The 17,277-nt window shown below is 42.5% G+C and overlaps 1 protein-coding gene across 1 annotated transcript in view; it reads right to left on the reverse strand.

Moving 5' to 3' along the window:
* Positions 1–3,625: 3,625 nt before the first annotated feature.
* The window catches only part of col12a1b (collagen, type XII, alpha 1b), a gene marked incomplete at its 3' end in the record, with an annotated part of 171,033 nt that continues 157,381 nt past the window's right edge, over positions 3,626–17,277 (reverse strand). The window contains exons 66-77 of the mRNA XM_084000189.1: positions 15,877–15,930; positions 15,594–15,689; positions 13,216–13,269; positions 10,858–10,911; positions 10,645–10,698; positions 9,863–9,934; positions 9,735–9,770; positions 8,938–9,004; positions 8,634–8,819; positions 7,992–8,060; positions 6,956–7,126; positions 3,626–3,747 (exon numbers count right to left, since the gene is read on the reverse strand). Coding sequence (XP_083856315.1) covers positions 3,626–3,747; positions 6,956–7,126; positions 7,992–8,060; positions 8,634–8,819; positions 8,938–9,004; positions 9,735–9,770; positions 9,863–9,934; positions 10,645–10,698; positions 10,858–10,911; positions 13,216–13,269; positions 15,594–15,689; positions 15,877–15,930 — 1,035 coding nt within the window. The remainder of the gene's footprint in view (positions 3,748–6,955; positions 7,127–7,991; positions 8,061–8,633; positions 8,820–8,937; positions 9,005–9,734; positions 9,771–9,862; positions 9,935–10,644; positions 10,699–10,857; positions 10,912–13,215; positions 13,270–15,593; positions 15,690–15,876; positions 15,931–17,277) is intronic.

Here is a 17,277-nt window from a genome sequence, read left to right on the forward strand (position 1 = left end):
AAGAGAGTCTCAAACCTCGCACACACAAATGGAAGGAAGTTAACAAATTAAGAGCACTTTGTAAATGCAGGTTCGATGGTTCATATATCAATGTAACAACCTCCAAATTTCCGTCGGTAGAATTTCATGATATGTTTAACGCAGAAGAATACATAATATTATTGAAACTTATGTATCATGTCATGGTTAGGCTGTACACTGTGGGAATAAAGATTGAATTTAATTTATACAGGCTGTCACAACATTACTATTTACCGTAGGCTACTGGCAGAAATTTGCTTGGATATACTTTATGTTTATAAATCTTTGTGTTTTGAGAATCCCAAAATACATTTATGAATCATTTTTCTGTGCATGTAATAATTTATGTGTGCATGTAATAATTTTGAGACTGTTCTGGCTCCATAAACAATCCCTTATTCTTATTGTTCACATTAAAAAGAGGAATCTAATCTAATAACTCATGACATCATGATGAAGTGCTGATAAGTGATGTGATGTCAATGAGTTGTGTGTGTGTGTGTGGTCCTGGTTCAGATCCAGAGTTTGTTTTTTCATCAGGAAGTTTCTCTCCAGCTACAAGTGGGATCGTTTATTTCCACCCCATAATAAACACAGAGTGACACAGGGTCGTCGTCAGTGAAAAACTATTTTTATATTGAGTTTCAATCGCTTCCTGTAATAAAAACCTCATCAGACGCTGTGATGGTGCGTTCACTGTCTGAGGTTTAATCTGGTTAATTGACACTTGTCTCTTTTTCTCCTCTATCATCTGATCTGATGATGATTAGGTGTTTCCATGACGACACTGTGATGTTTACAGCTTTCTGTCATGTTAGTACTCATAATTTAAAATGTATTTATTATGTTTTCACTTCTATTTTATATACTTTTCTTTTCTTGGATGGTGTTTTAAACACTTTTTATTACTGACAATGTGCTTTTCTGTGTTTTCTAACGTATTACTAGACTCTAAAAGAGCCCTCTGCACAAATGGCAAATAAATAAATCTCTCAATCTCAGTCTCTTTACAGATCTTATAGATGAGGAGTGCGTCTCAGCCTTTTGGCTTCATGTTTGTGATTCAGGAGGAAAATATCTGCAGAGGAAACAGCGGAGGAGTCGTCACACTTCAGACACTTTATTTCCCCCAGTTTCCTCCAGTTTCCACTACAGGCCGAGGTCTTTCCCTCAGAAAACACGACGGATGAGTCAGATTCTGGACGACTCTGTTAAAATCCGGCCCCTCTGATTGGTCCAGGTCCTGTGTTAGTGTAAAGTTCTGGTGACGGTCCTCCAGGGTGAATCAACTCCTCTGCCCCGCTACTCCAGTCAGTCCAACTACCACCCAGAGAGCCAGGTGTTACTCTTGTTTCACAGAGTCGGTGAAATGTTGTCGATCATATACTGTATAGCTATTACTTTAACTGTTGGCATACATTTACACCCATTGGCTCATCTCCCTGACCTGCAGAACAGAAAGATTGAGGAAATCCTTCATCCCTGCTGCCATTAAGATGCACAATGCCATGTGTTAGGCTATACATGTTTTTGTTTTAACTTTTAATATCATCATTTATATAATATTATTATAGGTTATGTAAGCTGCTGGACGATCTGAATTTCCCTCCTAGGGATTAATAAAAGTATTTTATATTCTATTATATTCTCTAATGTTAGTTTTATAGAAAAGTACATGATTAAAATTATTCGTTATTTTAAGTATGCAGTCTCATAACTGCATTTCTGACGTTTATTAAAGAAAACCTGAAGTTTTGGTTATTTCATGCACCATATACGAGCGGACTGACGCAAGATGGCGGCCGTGTCATTGGGCAGCAGCGTTGGGTGAGTCTTATATAGATCTATGATCCCAACTCCTTCCTTTTTGGTAAGGTCGCCCTTGTTTTATTTATTTATTAACCCTTATTTTACCTGTTTATCCAGTTTCTGGATCATATTGGTTTTTATGTTTTGGTATTTGTTTTTTATCTCCGTTTTATGTTCTGATCCAGTGTTTTAATATTAATCTGCCAATTCTATATTTCTTGTTACATTTGATCCCTTTAGCCATTTTACCTGTTATTGAACTTGACATGGTGCAATAAGACCTAGAGACTGTGGCAGTTACTAGGGGCAACTAAAATGCAATAATCCGGGAAGCGCAATAGTTATTTACTCCTGTACTGTGGATTTAGTTGTACTGTTCGCTCCCTGTTGAATGTGTGTGTGTGTGTATGGTGTTTGGTTGAGTAAGCACGGCACTGACTGTCCAAGACAAACTTCCCTCCGGGGACAATAAAGTTTATTTTGATATTGATTTTGAACTGCCCCTTATGTTGCCCCCTCTAGTTACCTGAGTTGCCCCCTGGTTAATGAAAATACCCCCACAAAGGCCTGTTGTTTTTAAGTACAGCTGGTCCAAATGCCCCCACCCAGACTGATCCTGTTTCATTTGATGAAATCCCTTGACAATCTAGTTGTGATCATCCTCAAGTCCCTTTGGTTGGACTGCCCCTGAACTCACCATGTTGCCCCTCTTCCCCTGCCCAACACACGAACAGACAAACACAGGTGTAAATTTTCAGTAGTTTTATTGAAAAATGCCTCTTCTTCTGTTTTCAGAAATAAATAAGAAAATAAGGCTGTGGATTCACAATCTGCAGTTCAAACATGCAGCAGTGAAACCACCTCCATGGTCTCAGCCGCAGGTTTCCACTGCATCCCATACTGAGAAATGACAACAACTATATTCTGGTTAAAACAAAATGAAATGTAACCAAAAAAAAAAAAAAATGAAAAAAAAAAAAAAAACAAAGAAAAAAATGAAAAATGAAAAACAAAACAAAAAACATAGTAAATATACACCACAGACATGCAATTCCACCTCTGGAAAACTTCGCTGTGACGGAGTAAAAAGGAAAAAACTGATAAATATAAAGTCTAGAGATACAAATGAAGCTGTGTGTAACTGCCATAATGAGACTGAGCCTCCTGACGAGGGTATAAGGTAAATTACTGGATGAAATGTGACAGGAAAAAATAAAACTAAACAAAAACAATCAATCTTCTCTGATGTCGCAACTGTGAACAAACATTTTCATCCCTCCTCCTCTTCTTCCTCCTCCTCCTCCTCCTCCTCCTCCTCTTCCTCCTCCGTACGATGAGTGCACTGTTCAACACTGCTGGTTCATGTTCATACACATCGATGCAAATATGTTACAAGCAAAAAGACACAAGTGGAAATAAAAACAAAAAAACAAAGCTCACAGGTTTTTCATGGAGTCTGAAGTTGTTGTTGGTTTTTTCTTCTTTCATTTTTTTTTTTTTAGGTTTTTTTCTTTTTCTCTTTTTAAATTTTGCCCCCAAACCCCTCCCCCCTAGCTCCGTCCGGACCCCCTCACCTGCTGCTGCAATGAATATTCACATACGTTCGTTTGAAGGCTTTTAAATGTTAAAAAGTGTTTCCCAATGAAGTCGAGGTGTCAAACCCCGTCTGCTCTTTGTTTAGTTGTTTGTAATGTGCATGAATCCAACAACAAACACAGGTTGAACAAGGAAAATAAAAAAAAAACAAAGAAAACAAAAAAAAAGAAACAAAAGAAAAGGGAGAACATGGCCGCTCTTATGATGTTAGCCTGTCGCCTGACGCCTTTCTGGACAGCGACCTCTTTCGGCGGCCGATCGACACCTCGTCCTCCTCGGGGCCGGGGCCGACGTGGGTGTCGGAGTCAGGAGGGAACTGGCCTGCTCGGAGATACAGCGTTTGGGCCGGTTGAGCACAAGAGTTTCTCAGCATGCACAAACACAACGGGTTCAACTTGGACTTTATCTACGTGGCTGCTAACGCTGCTAATGCTGCAAACGCTGCTAATGTTGCTAACACTGCTAACGCACCAAGGCGTGGCGTCGACAGCGGGGGCGTGTCCACTCTGTGTGAAGGTCTGAGACAGGAAGTGGAGCTAACAAAGCTAAAAGCGCTGGAGTAAAATCAGGAGCTCGTTAAAGGGATAGTTCAACATTTTGTCAAATTCGCCTATTGCCATAATCCCTATAGACATAGGAATAATTAATAAAGTAATTATCGGTGCATGTTGTTTTGAGATCGGCGGGGCAGAGATAGAGGTGAACGGTACAGGTCCCCTGTCCCTCATCAAACTCATCAAATACACAATCCAACAACTCCACAACGCTCTGGTGGACAAGTTGTGACCTGCACATTCACCAGGCTATGAGATTATCATGTAACATTAGGACAACATGAAGCAAATACTCTGAATAATTTCTATTTGGAGTGTAGTTCTGGCTGCATTTGCCTCTAAAACAACTCTCGAGTCTCGTAATATTACATGATTATCTCATAGCGTGGTGAATGTGCAGGTCACAACTTGTCCACCAGAGCGTTTTGGAGTTGTTGGATTGTGTATTTGATGAGTTTGATGAGGGACAGGGGACCTGTACCATTCACTGAGCAGCTCACGTCTCTGCCCCGCCCATCTCAAAACAACATGCACCGATAATTAAAGGTGATGAACCTACTGCTATGACTATAGGGATTATGGTGAGAGGAGGATGTGACTAAATGTTGAACTATCCCTTTAACGTAAATAATCTAATCCACTGATTTGATGAGTTGTCTCTGCAGCTGATCACTGGGATCAAATCAATCAATTTAAAAAGCAAAAACAGGAAGTCAGCTCATCATTAAGTGGAGAGGAAAAGATTCAGGAAGCAGCTTCTCATTTTAACAAACAGCTGATCAATCAGTCCAACTGTAAAACTCATCAATTATTCATTCATCATTTGTTTAGTTTTTGTCTTAATGTAATTTTATTTGTGGACCATGGGACTACGGATGGAGATTAGCTTTTGAGCCAAATCTGGCAAATAATTTTTTGTATGTTCATTAATATGCAGAGTCCCACTAGAAATAATCAAATAAATGAAATGAAATAATAGTTTATGAATAAAGTCTTTAAATATTCGAGATATTAAAGACAATTTGGTTAATTAGATCTAATGATGGAGGCTGTTGAACCTCACATCAGTCGAACAGCAGCTTCATTTAACAGCAATTCTATCAATAATCAATCAATCAATCAATCAATCAATCAATCAATACTAGTCTGGCCTAATGAAGAAGATCATGTAATAAATAAACTTGAACCTGCTCTCTGACTCTCCGACACACCAGTCACCTGTCAATCAATCAAGCCCTCGGCCTTGGACACGCCCCCGGTGACGTCATCACATCAGCTCATTCAACAAAAACTCAACAACAACAAAAAAAAAAACACTCTTGGCATGAACATCAACTTCCTGTTACATCATCGTTAGTGTCGAGCTGAGAAAAGTCAAACCAAACCAAAAGAAAAGAAAAGAAAAGAAAAGAGAGATTCTTCTACTTCTACTATCTTTTTTCTTTTTTTTTGTACATTAAGTGGAACATCTCCACCTTCAGGGTCACATGTGCAGAAGTGACTCGGTTTGGCCCTGAGCAGTTCAAACAGCTACAAACACATGGGCAGGAGGGAAAAAAAAAAAAAAACCAAGAAAAAACCAAGAAAAAGAAAACAAAACCAAAACAAAGAGGCGTTTTGTTGGCATTCAGCAAGCGGCAGGTTGTTGTATGCAAGGCACAAGCTTTTAAAACTACAGATGTTAAGGAGTAAATTTTAGTGGACCGGGGTTCAAACATCATTTACAAGGCACAAATTAGTTTATTTACACGTCATCACCTCCAGAGAGAGAGAGAAAGGCTTGTTAACAGAGTTGCTGCTGCTGCTGCTGCTGCTGCTGCTGCTGCTGCTGCTGTTGGTGCTGGAGATGCTGAGCCGCTTTCTCTGCTACACATCATCCACCTTTGTTAGTATCTGCTCGGTTTTTGTAGTTGATGTTGTTTGGTTGCATGCTCCTCCACTGAACACAAGGGTTCTTTGTTTTGGTTCTTTGGCGTCAAGATGCAAAAAAAACAAAAAAAAAAACAGGCCACTAAAACAAGAGGCCGGTGCCGCCACCGCCATCATCACGCCATCAGGCCACGGCCGCTGTGAGTAGTCGATGTTAGTAGTACCGTTCCCTCTTTGTTGGGTTGTGTTGTTTCTCAGCATAGTTTGTTAATGGTTTCCTCTGGCGTTATATCCGTTTTTAAAAATTAAAAAAAAAAAAAAAAACAGCTCTAGAGCGTGTGAGCAAGTGTTTCAGTTACAGGGCAGCACAGGCGGCTTAGAAAGTCTACTATGGTGAACCTGAAACAGGCCAGAGGATGAAGAAGGTGTCAGTCGGGTTGAAGTTGAAGCAGAGAGAGAGAAAATCAACACCTGTAACGATTAGTGGCTAACTGTGACGTCTCCGCATGCATTAATTAATTAATTAATTAACCCCTCCCCCCTCCTCATGACATCATCATCACTACACTAGCTCTACGTTAGCTTAGAGCACTGGAAAAGAGAGTAACGACACCACCATTGACTCCCGTGGTAAGGGTTTTGCGCCCCGAGTGGCAGGATATGGGTGTTGCAAAAGAGCCCAGAAAACCCATTCACTCCAATGTACAGTATGTGTGTTGCCCACCTGCTTGTAAATTGATGGAAACGGCCGTGTTTTTGTTTTTAGGTGTCTTGGTCATATCAAATTATACTTATAATTTGTTTATTACAAAATGTAGATCATCATTAATGTAGACAACTCTTTTTTTTTTACTTGCCTATGTGTTAATGTTTATCTGTAAAGGGTCCTCAATGATGCTATTAACGTGGGTGATCTAGAAATGTCCTTAAATTATTGAAAACACCACACTTGCTCATTCACCAACAATGCAGAGATGTCAGTTCTTGGGCGCTTTTGCAAAACCCATATTCCTCCACCAGGAGGCGCTTCCATTGGACCAATGCGTGTCGTTACTCTCTCTTTTCCAGTGCTCTACGTTAGCTCCGGGTGTTGGGCTCATACGTACCGATGTATCCCTGGCCGTTGTAGGGGATCCCCACGCACTGGGAGGAGTCGCAGTATCCGGGGGGTCCGGGGGGGCCGCGCACGCCGGCGTATCCGGGACGACCGGGGGGGCCGCGGGGGCCGGCGGAGCCCGAGGGGCCCGTAGCTCCTGTCCTGCTCTCTCCTGGTGGACCTGAGGGGCGACGAGCAGAGCACACAGGACGTTAACAACCGACCACTGATGGGAATAACGGCGCTACTTCTTTCAGTAACAGTCATCAAAAGTTACTTTCCCCCGTTACAACGTTGTCAACTTTACTGACAATAAAATGTGTTGTTACTTGATTCAAGAAGTCCTGTCACTGAATAATAATATACCTCTTAAAGTTTTACGTATGTACGACAGAGTATTAGGGCAACATTGAGAAAAACAAAACAAAACACAGACTTCGAGAATAAAGTCAAAAATTTACGAGAATAAAGTCGTAAATTACGAGAATAAAGTCGTACATTTCCTACGAGAAAAAAATCATACATTACGAGAATAAAGTCGTAAATTTACAAGAATAAAGTCGTACATTTCCTACGTGAAAAAAGTCATAACATTACGTCAAAAAAGTCATAACATTACGAGAATAAAGTTGTACATTTCATAAGAGAAAAAAGTCATACATTACGAGAATAAAGTCGTAAATTTACGAGAATAAAGTCGTAAATTTACAAGAATAAGTCGTACATTTACGAGAATAAAGACGTACATTGCGAGAATAAAGTCGTAAATTTCCTACGAGGATAAAGTTGTAAATTTACGAGAATAAAGTTGTGCATTTCATACAAGAAAAAAGTCATACATTACAAGAGTAAAGTCGTAAATTTACAAGAATAAAGTCGTACATTTATGAGAATAAAGTCGTACATTTCCTATATAAAAAAAGTCACAACAATACGAAAATAAAGTCGTAAATTTACAGCGCTGGCGCCCCCTGGATGGACGCCGCCCTTAGCATTTGCCTATACTGCTCATGCCTATACGGTCCAACCCTGCTGAGGGGAGTTACCTTGAGGTCCTCTGGGTCCCTTCTGTCCGACTCCTGACGTTCCTCTGTCGCCCTTCTCTCCCGAAGCGCCTGAAGGAAACACAGAGCTGAGCTGTAGTTGTTTGTTTACAGGCTGTTTACACACTCACCATCAGAGCGTAAACACACTGATGGAGTGATTCACGCTCCCCTACGCCTCCTTCACTCTGTTCAGTCTCCTCTCTTCTTCGTTTTCTGGACTTTTACAGATCACGGCTTTGATTTGATTGACAGCACTGAAAAAACTCAAAATCTTTCCAAGAATATTTGTCTTATTTCTTGTCAAAATGTCTCAATTTTAGTCAAAACTAATCTCTTTTCACTTAAAATAAGACTCATCACATTAAAAAGTAGCTTGTTTTTAGACAGTTTTCACTTGTTTCAAACTAATTTTCAATTGAAATAAGTAGAAAAATCTGCCAGTGGAGCAAGTTTTTCTTATTTAAAGTGGAAAATTTGCTTGAAAAAAGTAAAAAAGTGTCAGACAAGCTACTTTTTAATGTGATGAGTCTTATTTTAAGTAGAATTATATTTATTTTGACTAGAAATGACATTTTGACTAGAAATAAGACAAAAATATTCTTGGTAAGATGTTGAATTTTTGCAGTGAGGTCGTAGTCGTACCTCTCTCTCCCTGCAGACCCGGTTGACCTGGACTTCCGGGGAAACCGTTCCTTCCTGCGGCGCCGGGCTCTCCGCGGGGTCCCTGCCTGCCCTCCTGTCCGGGGGGCCCGGGGGGTCCGGGCTTGTTGTTGTGGTACATGCCGTTGGGGATCTGGTTCAGTAGCGTGTTGACTCGAGTCATTTGTGCTGCAGAGAGAGACAGAGAGAGGAAGGAAGGGGGCGGAGCTTTAACACACAGAGAGAAACAGAGTAACCATGGTGATGGATGAGGCCGTGTGTGATGATGATGACGTCGCTCGCTCACCGTTGACCAGCTGCTCACACACTTGTCTGGCGATGGATCTCATCATGTTCTGAGGAGCGAAGTCGCCCTGGAAACGGAGGAGAGGAGGAGGAGGAAGAGGAGGAAACATCAAACCTGATTTCTCCTCAGAGTGAGTGATCGTTCATGTCTGAGGATCTTTGTCTTAACCAGAGAATGCATTTCCTGAAGGAAATATGGGTGAATGCTGAAAGCTCAAAGCTGAATGAGCTGAAATTGTTGAAACTGAAGCTGAAACTGAAGCTGAATTAAGTTAAGATGGAATGGATGGGATGGAATATTCTGTGCCATTTGAATTTTGTCAGAAATGATCATGAACTGTTAAAGGGTATACTGATCGATAATGATAGAAGATATGAAAAAGTTGAATGTAACGTGAATACATGAAAGTTTTGTGAACGTTGGTTTTAGAAGTGGAATGAAGTCTGTAAGTGAAAGTATGTTGAAGCAGTTCACGTTCAAAAAAGGAGAAGATTTGAAGAGTTTGAACACTTCACGTTTCAATGTATTTCAATGGGAAAAAAATTTCAATAAAATTAGAATATTTTGAAAAGTATGAATGATATGAAAAACAAGAAGCCGCACGTTTTGATATATGAATTGTTTGAATGTTTTGAAGTATGCAGAAGTAGTTGAAGGCCGTAAAAGGGAAGAAGTCTACAGAATAATAATAAAGATTTGAATAACAATGACGATCGATCGGTAACGTGTCGTTTTCCTGCAGTGAAGAGTCTCACTGTGGATTAGAACTCGTTTGTGATATTATGGGATGTACTCACTCTCTCTCCCTTGTCTCCCTTGCTGCCGACGGAGCCCTGAAAAACACAAAACACGGTTTAAAGCTTTGCAACGACAACAGGCGGTTGAAGTGTAAAAGCCGTCGTGACCGTGCGAGGAGGACACTCACTGGAGGACCGTTGTCTCCGGACTTCCCTGGTTTTCCTGAAGAACCTGGTATTCCCGGAGATCCTGGAGGTCCCTGTGAGGAAACGGAGAGAGGGAACCAATCAGAGAGCAGATCAGACATCATCAGCTCCTTGAACCGAGCCTCGCGTCTTCTAGCGGCGACGGAAATCACCAAATTCACCAAAATAAAAGTGTTCACCAGCATAAAACGTATAAAATAGACATTAAAGCAGAAGTAAGCGATCCGATCCGGTGGTTTTGTCTAACTTCCTGTCAGCCGATGGAGTTAGCAGTCCCCGCCCTCGTCCCTACGTCACCACATTCACGCGCATCCCTTGGCTGCACACACAGAGAGGACCGCCCCTTTATGCCGTTCTCTCTCCTCATTGGATAAAGGTTGTAGGATACAAGGAAAGTTTTCTCCTCGGCTTACAGCAGAGCAGAGTGACTGACAGACCCGTGTTTCAGACCAAACACTCTATAGAAGTGATTGCTGTCGGAAGATAGAACTATTTAAGACTTATGTTAACACAAACATTCCGCTTACTTCTGCTTTAACTTGTAATACAATAAAAGCAAAAGGTTAACTTAATGGCTCGGGGACTTCCTTGTAAATTATATTCCTTAAATTAAAAAGAGTTTCACCGCATTTTTTTTAGCTTGGTGCTTTTATTTTGACAGAAAGGCCTGTCTCTCTCTCGCCCTGGATTCGGTTGCTCACCAAAACCTTAAACCTGGTCGGGTTAAAACTAAACTCATCTCTCCGGCGGGTGGGGGTCTTACCATGGGCCCCGCGGGGCCTCGGGGTCCGCCCGGTCCGTCTTTTCCCTGCGGGCCCTGAGGAGAACAGAGGGTGACGTCACAAACGGATCATGTTGAAGGAATTCAGAGCTGGTTGCCATTATAGCCCGTATGTGTGTGTGTGTGTGTGTGTGTGTGTGTGTGTGTGTGTGTGTGTGTGTGTGTGTGTGTGTGTGTGTGAGTGTGTGTGCTCACCCTGACTCCAGCTGGTCCGATCGGGCCCACGGCTCCGGGGGGACCAGGTGAACCCTGCAGACACACAGGAAACGGATCAGATCCAGAAGTGAAAGGTCACAGCGTCGCTCCGACAGTAAATCTGCTGCTCCGCGCTGGTTTGCTGCTTTGCGCTCCGGGTTTATAGTGGATCTCTGCTCTTTGATGCCTCGGCATCGACTTTACAGGGAACATAATATATTCCAGATCCCTTTTATTGGCCGTTATAAACCCGGCCGCTCCGCCTGCAGCTCATTAAATGCATGTTGCTATAGCATCTGCTGCAACATGGTCACCTGCAGCCCGCTGCCGGCTGCACCGTGACTGCAGCACCCATCCATCCCATGATGAAGATGATGAAGATGAAGATGACAGCTGCTGTGTTACAGGTTGCATTTCTGTTACATGAACCAACACTGTGTTGTTGAACGTTTCCTCTGCACCAACAGGAGGGTGAAGCTGATCTGATCAACAGTTCATCAATCTAACTAATAACTAGTGATGGGTGAGGACCGATACTAGGTATCGGTATCGGTATTGGGTCGATATCGGCCTTGTTTCAAAGTATCGGTGCTGGTAAACGGCGAAAAAAAAATCTAGTTTATTTCGTTCCTTTAAACCAGTGGTTCTCAAAGTGGGGTCTTGGGGCCCCTAGGGGTCCTTGAGAGGGTCCCCAACTTTTTCTCAAATTTTTTTACCAGAAATATTACATTTTTCTCCTGAAATTTCTATAATTTTTTCAAAAAATTCACGCCACTGGCAGTAATTTGAATGCACATTGACTAAAAAAGTGACGTTATTCAGTACAAATATTTGTGTATTTCTGGTGTTTGTTTCAAAATCTTGTCCAATGGGGGTCCATGGTCTAGTTTGTCTCAGTTTAGGATCCTTGATGTAATAAAGTTTGAGAACCACTGCTTTAAAACAAACATGATTTCTAGTATGTACATTAACGCAGCCGCAGCCCAACGCTCCTTAATTATGACCGCTGCTTCAGGATCTGGTCCTGGTCAGTTAGACACAACCAGTTAGCATCACTTTGTAGCTAAATAATAATTAACCTTGTTAAGTGTCTCAACCAGCAGATCAATAAACAACACTGATGAGGTTGTTACAGCTCTAAAGTTGAACACTGTATCATCTCCTCTCCTCGCTCACATTGATAAACACACGGTGGTGATGCTGCAGCCGACGTTGGAGTCAAATTATTCTCTCTTGTTGCTGTTCAAGATGATTCTTATCTGTCATTGTTGTAATTGAAATTTTGTATATAAAAGTACAAGTACTTGTCATCAGTGAGTAGTCGTACTCTACATCCCTACTAATAACGGATCAATAAAAGCCTCTTAGTTTGGTTTCTGATGCTACAGACTGTGAGTCGACCTGCATGGCTGCAGTGCATTGTGGGATAGTCGATTGTAAACTTCATTACAAAGTGAACAGGAAGTGATTCAGTGTCTGTGTCTCTGTTTTCCCTCTGAGTTTGATCAGGATCAGGTATTGATCCAGACCCAGCTGATCAATAAAAACACTCAGCTGCTTCACCTGTTCCTTCCTCCCTCCACAGCTCCTCATCCTCAGCTCAGGTGATGAAGCGTCTCAGTTATTTAAACCTGACTCCATGTATCCAGAATCCATGAAGCTTCAAGTTCACGTTGAAATGATGTTATAAATGAAAACCTGAGACAAGTTTGGTGTCTAAACTCTCAGACTCTTCATGTCTGCAGCTCTCCAGTCCACACACACACACACACACACACACACACTCTCTGTGTGTAGTGGTCAGTGTTTGTTGTGACTGTGTCTATAAACAGGGTTAATGGAGCTGCTCCTCTCTGGTTCACTGACTGGACAAGTGGAAGAAGAGAGAAGCTTTTACAGACTCAGTCTCTTTCCACTCAGACTCAGTGTTTTATAAACACACACTTCTGATCCTGTCGAGAGCTTTTCACTCGTTCTCCTCCTCCTTCTTCTCCTCCTTCCTCTTTGAGCCAGCAGCTTTCTGTCTGAGCTCAGGTGTGATGTGTTTTTACTCGACCGCAGAGCGACAGGTTTTTTATTTCTTATTTCTTATAACGCGGCTGTGAATCAAGGTGACTCCTTCTTGGCTCGTTTCGCCTCCAAAATTCAATTTAAAAGTAATATTCAGTGAGACCACACTCCCCCCACCTCCCACCTCCCACTTCTCTCTGTGAATCCTCCACAGCTGGAAAAGCATCTGCACGCAGCCACGCAGCGGCCGGGCGCCAGAGCAGTAGTCACTCTCTGAGTTATCCCTGTTTCCTGCTGCAGAGCCAGAGAGAAGAGTCGGAGCGTCGGAGCTGCTGCTGCAAAACTTACTTTGTGTCCAGGTAAGCCGCCATCTCCGGGGTCTCCCTTCGGTCCGGGGCGGCCCTGCACACACACACACACAGGGAGAGAGAACAACAAGGTGACGTGGAGGAAGCAGCTCGGCCGACGGGAACAGAACATTTCTCTTCAGACTGGGATCAGCAACACGACAGCGAGGAGGGAGATGTTCTGCCAGAGCTGCAGCGCCGTCCAACACACAGATGTGATGCTGATGCTGAGTGATCAGGTTCACATCTGGATCAATATCTAACCGTAGACCTACAGTGGCATGAAAATGTTTGGGCATCCCGTTCTTCTGCAGGACGTTGCTGCTTTTCCCTTTTTTTATTTTAAAATGGTCAAAAAACAAAAGAAATAAACTGATATTGCTTAAAATATTGAGAAGGACTGTTTCCTGTTTGACATCTTCCACTTGTTTGAACTGTTCACAAACGTTTTAATGCCACTGTTGTATATCGATATCAGCTGATCCAGGTGCAGCTGATCGACACACTGAGGCCAAATGGACATGAATGTGCATCTACGTGCAAAAGTCAAGTTAGAAAATATTTGTTTCTTTTCTATTTGAGGAGGAAATCCATGTTTAACAAAAAGTTCAGGTGAAGAACCCGACTTCTTTTGGACGTCTGAGTTTGACACATTGAGCTGTTGGAGCCAGATTCATTGACAAAGCTTGAACTCTGAGACAGAAATCATTATCTCCTACATCAGACTACTTACTATTATTATTAAGTTAACTGTTAAGGCAGAAGTTTTATGTGTCTAAGGACACATATTTATGAGTGGACTTGTTAACCATCTTGAAATTTCAATTGTTATTTGTATTCTATTAGTTTTTTGTTTTTTTGTCTATGATTAATGTGACTGTGTTGAAACTTTATGTGCTGCCTCTTGGCCAGGTCTCTTTTGTAAAAGAGATCTTAGATCTCAAGGGGACAAACCTGGTTAAATAGGTTAAATAAAGGTTATAATAATATAATAATAATCTTTGAATGTTATTAATAATAATAATAATAATAAATTTTATTTGGAGGCGCCTTTCAGGTCACCCAAGGTCCCCTTACAAAAAAGAAGTGATAAAAGATCATAGTATCAATAAAAACAAAACAAACAAAACATCAAGATAAAAGTGAGTGCAGTGCAGAGTGTCTGGTTTATAGGGAGTGGGCCAGTTTGAACAGGTGGGTTTTAAGTTGGGATTTGAATGTTGTGATGGAGTCTGACTGTCGTATGTGTGGTGGGAGGGAGTTCCAGAGTTTTGGTGCTGAGCAGCTGAAGGCTCTGGCACCCATCGTGCTGAGGCGTGATGTGGGGGTGGTTAACAGTCCAGCAGAGGTGGAATTATTGTTTAGTGTGTTAAAAGCCAATGTGGGCCTGGTACAGTAATGTGCATGACATTAAAATAAACAAATCAATCAATCAATCAATCAATCAATCAATCAATCAATCAATCAATCAATCAATCAATCAATCAATCTATGAAGGTCAAAAGGTCGAAGGCTGCAGACACTGCAACTGAAGGGATGATCAAGAATTTAACATTTTCATCACCAAGTTCCTAAATTTGACATTTTGTTGAAGAACAATGTGCGGATTTATTTATTTAGTTTCACTCTTTATGGCTCCATAATCCTGGACTTGTCTCCACGGTGACAGTGGCTGAGGCTCATGGGTATTGTAGCGTCAAACAAGACGGATATTCATGTATTTATTGTAATGTGGAGGAGCTGTTGCATTAGTAACAGATCTAAATAAACAGATAAATAAATGAAGAGTGAGTAGAAGTGGGCTGAGTTGCATCAGTTCTTGTGTTTGGTTTGGTCTCCGACGGCGCTCGGTGACGCTCCGGTCTCAGGTTGGTCTCCGTAGCAACGTTGCTGCTGTTGCTGCTGCTGCAACATGCTGCTGCTGCTGCTGCTGCTGCTGCTGCTGCTGCTGCTGCTGCTGCTGCAACATGCTGCTGCTGCTGCTGCTGCTGCTGCTGCTGCTGCTGCTGCTGCAACATGCTGCTGCTGCTGCTGCTGCTGCTGCTGCTGCTGCTGCTGCTGCTGCTGCTGCTGCTGCTGCTGCTGCTGCTGCAACATGCTGCTGCTGCTGCTGCTGCTGCTTCTCTCAGACACAGAGGAATGTGAGTCTCTGCCACGGATCCTCCCCAGCTTGTAAATTCCCTTTCAAAATAAATCGCCAAATAATCCCCCCACTCTGGTGAAGTGAGTGAGGCATGCTGGGATTTATGTTCGGTTGCTGCTGACGCTCAAAGTCCTGCATGTGTGTGTGTTAGTGTGAGTGTGTGTGTGTTAGTGTGAGTGTGTCTTAGTGTGTGTGTCGGGTGTGTGTGTGTGTCAGGTGTGTGTGTGTGGACTCACAGCCTCTCCAGGAATCGACATGCCGCTGGGTCCTTGGGGGCCGGGCAGACCCATGGGCCCGGGGGGGCCGAGGTCTCCACGGGGGCCGACGGGGCCCTGAGGAGCACAGAGGGGACACGTTTAGTAGAAACATAGAAACATCCGGTGCTGAACGAGTCGGATCGGATCAGACCGGATCGGACCGCCACTCACTCTGTTCAAAACTCTTCAACTTTATACAATCTCTATAGTTTTCATTCAGAGTTTTAAAGAGGAGATGAACGATGGAGATGGAGATACTTACAACAGGACCGGACTCTCCTCTCTCTCCTCGAGGACCTTTGCTGCCAGGAGCGCCCTGAAGAGGAGGAGGAGAAGGTGGTTGAGGAGGAGGAGGAGGAAGAGGTGAGGGAGGAGGAGAAGAAAGAGGAGGAAGAGAAGAACGAGGAGGAAGGGGAAGAAGAAGAGGAGAAGGAAGAGGAGGAGAAAGGGAAGAATAAGAGAAGGAGGAGAAAGAGGGAGGAGGAGAAAAAGAGGAGGAAGAAGAAGGAGGACGAGGTTGAGGAGGAGGAGGAGGAAGAGGAGGAAGAGAAGATAGAGGAGGGACAAGGAGGAGAAAAAAGGAGGAAGAGGAAGAAGAAGGAGAAAATAGGAGGAAGAGGGAGGAGAAAGAAGAGGAGGAAGAGGAGGAAGAGGAAGAAGAAGAGGAGGAGGAAGAAGGAGAAAACAGAGGTTATTCATTATTCATCATGTCAACACAACAGAGACTCTGAACAGAAACAAAAAACCAGCGAACTGAAACTGTAGTTTATTTTAGCTAAAAAGAAAAACTACAATAACCAGCTGTGACAGGAAATGAACCGAGCCTTTTCAAATTAATAAAACTTTATTATTGTATTCGAGGAATCCTAAAGACAAGTTTAAAGTGTGGAAGAGCAGCAGCTGGTTAGACGGATGTTCACCTGTCAGATGTCTCGGCCTCTAGGCCTCTACATCACCGTTTACCTTCTTACCCGCTCTTAAAAACATTTTACGAGCCATTTGCAACAGAAGGTTCCCATGGTTACTGCGCTCCAGGGCTCAGTATTCCCCCGTGTTCAACATACAGCGACTGAATAACCATAAATAACCGCGTATCTTATATATCAGCTGTAAAAAACGCAGCAGAGATTAAAGGTAAAAACGTCTTGTGAGGAGTTACATCCATAAAAAAACAGAGATAAGTGAATAATATGTTGGAAGAATCACAAACATCCTTTTAAAATAATCTTTAAAACCCACACAGAGGGACAGTAGAACAGCTGCTCTGACCCCAGTCTGACAGACGCTTTATTATTAATATGAGGATGATGTTAAACCGTCACGATGCTGCTCAGATGGCTTTTATTAAAGGGATAGTTCACCCCAAAATTCCCCAAATTTCACTCATTATCTCCTCCCCCTCATGTGGACTAAGGGCTGGGAGAAGTTTCAGAGTCCTCCGTGGCTTCTCTGAGTTACAGGGGGTCTCGGCGTAGCAGTGCATGTCCATATGACGGTTGCAAATGGATACCAACTGTCTTCGTAACAAAAAGACACACCAAAAAACATCCAAAAACCTCCATGCTGCTCGTATGTAATGTCCGTCTTGTATTGAAGCCCTGAAATGCGAAATTGTCCCCCAAAAAATTTAATAAGTTTATATTTCAAGCTTGTTTTGTAGCAG

This window comes from Trachurus trachurus (assembly GCF_905171665.1).
Source record: "Trachurus trachurus genome assembly, chromosome: 24".
NCBI lineage: Eukaryota > Metazoa > Chordata > Actinopteri > Carangiformes > Carangidae > Trachurus > Trachurus trachurus.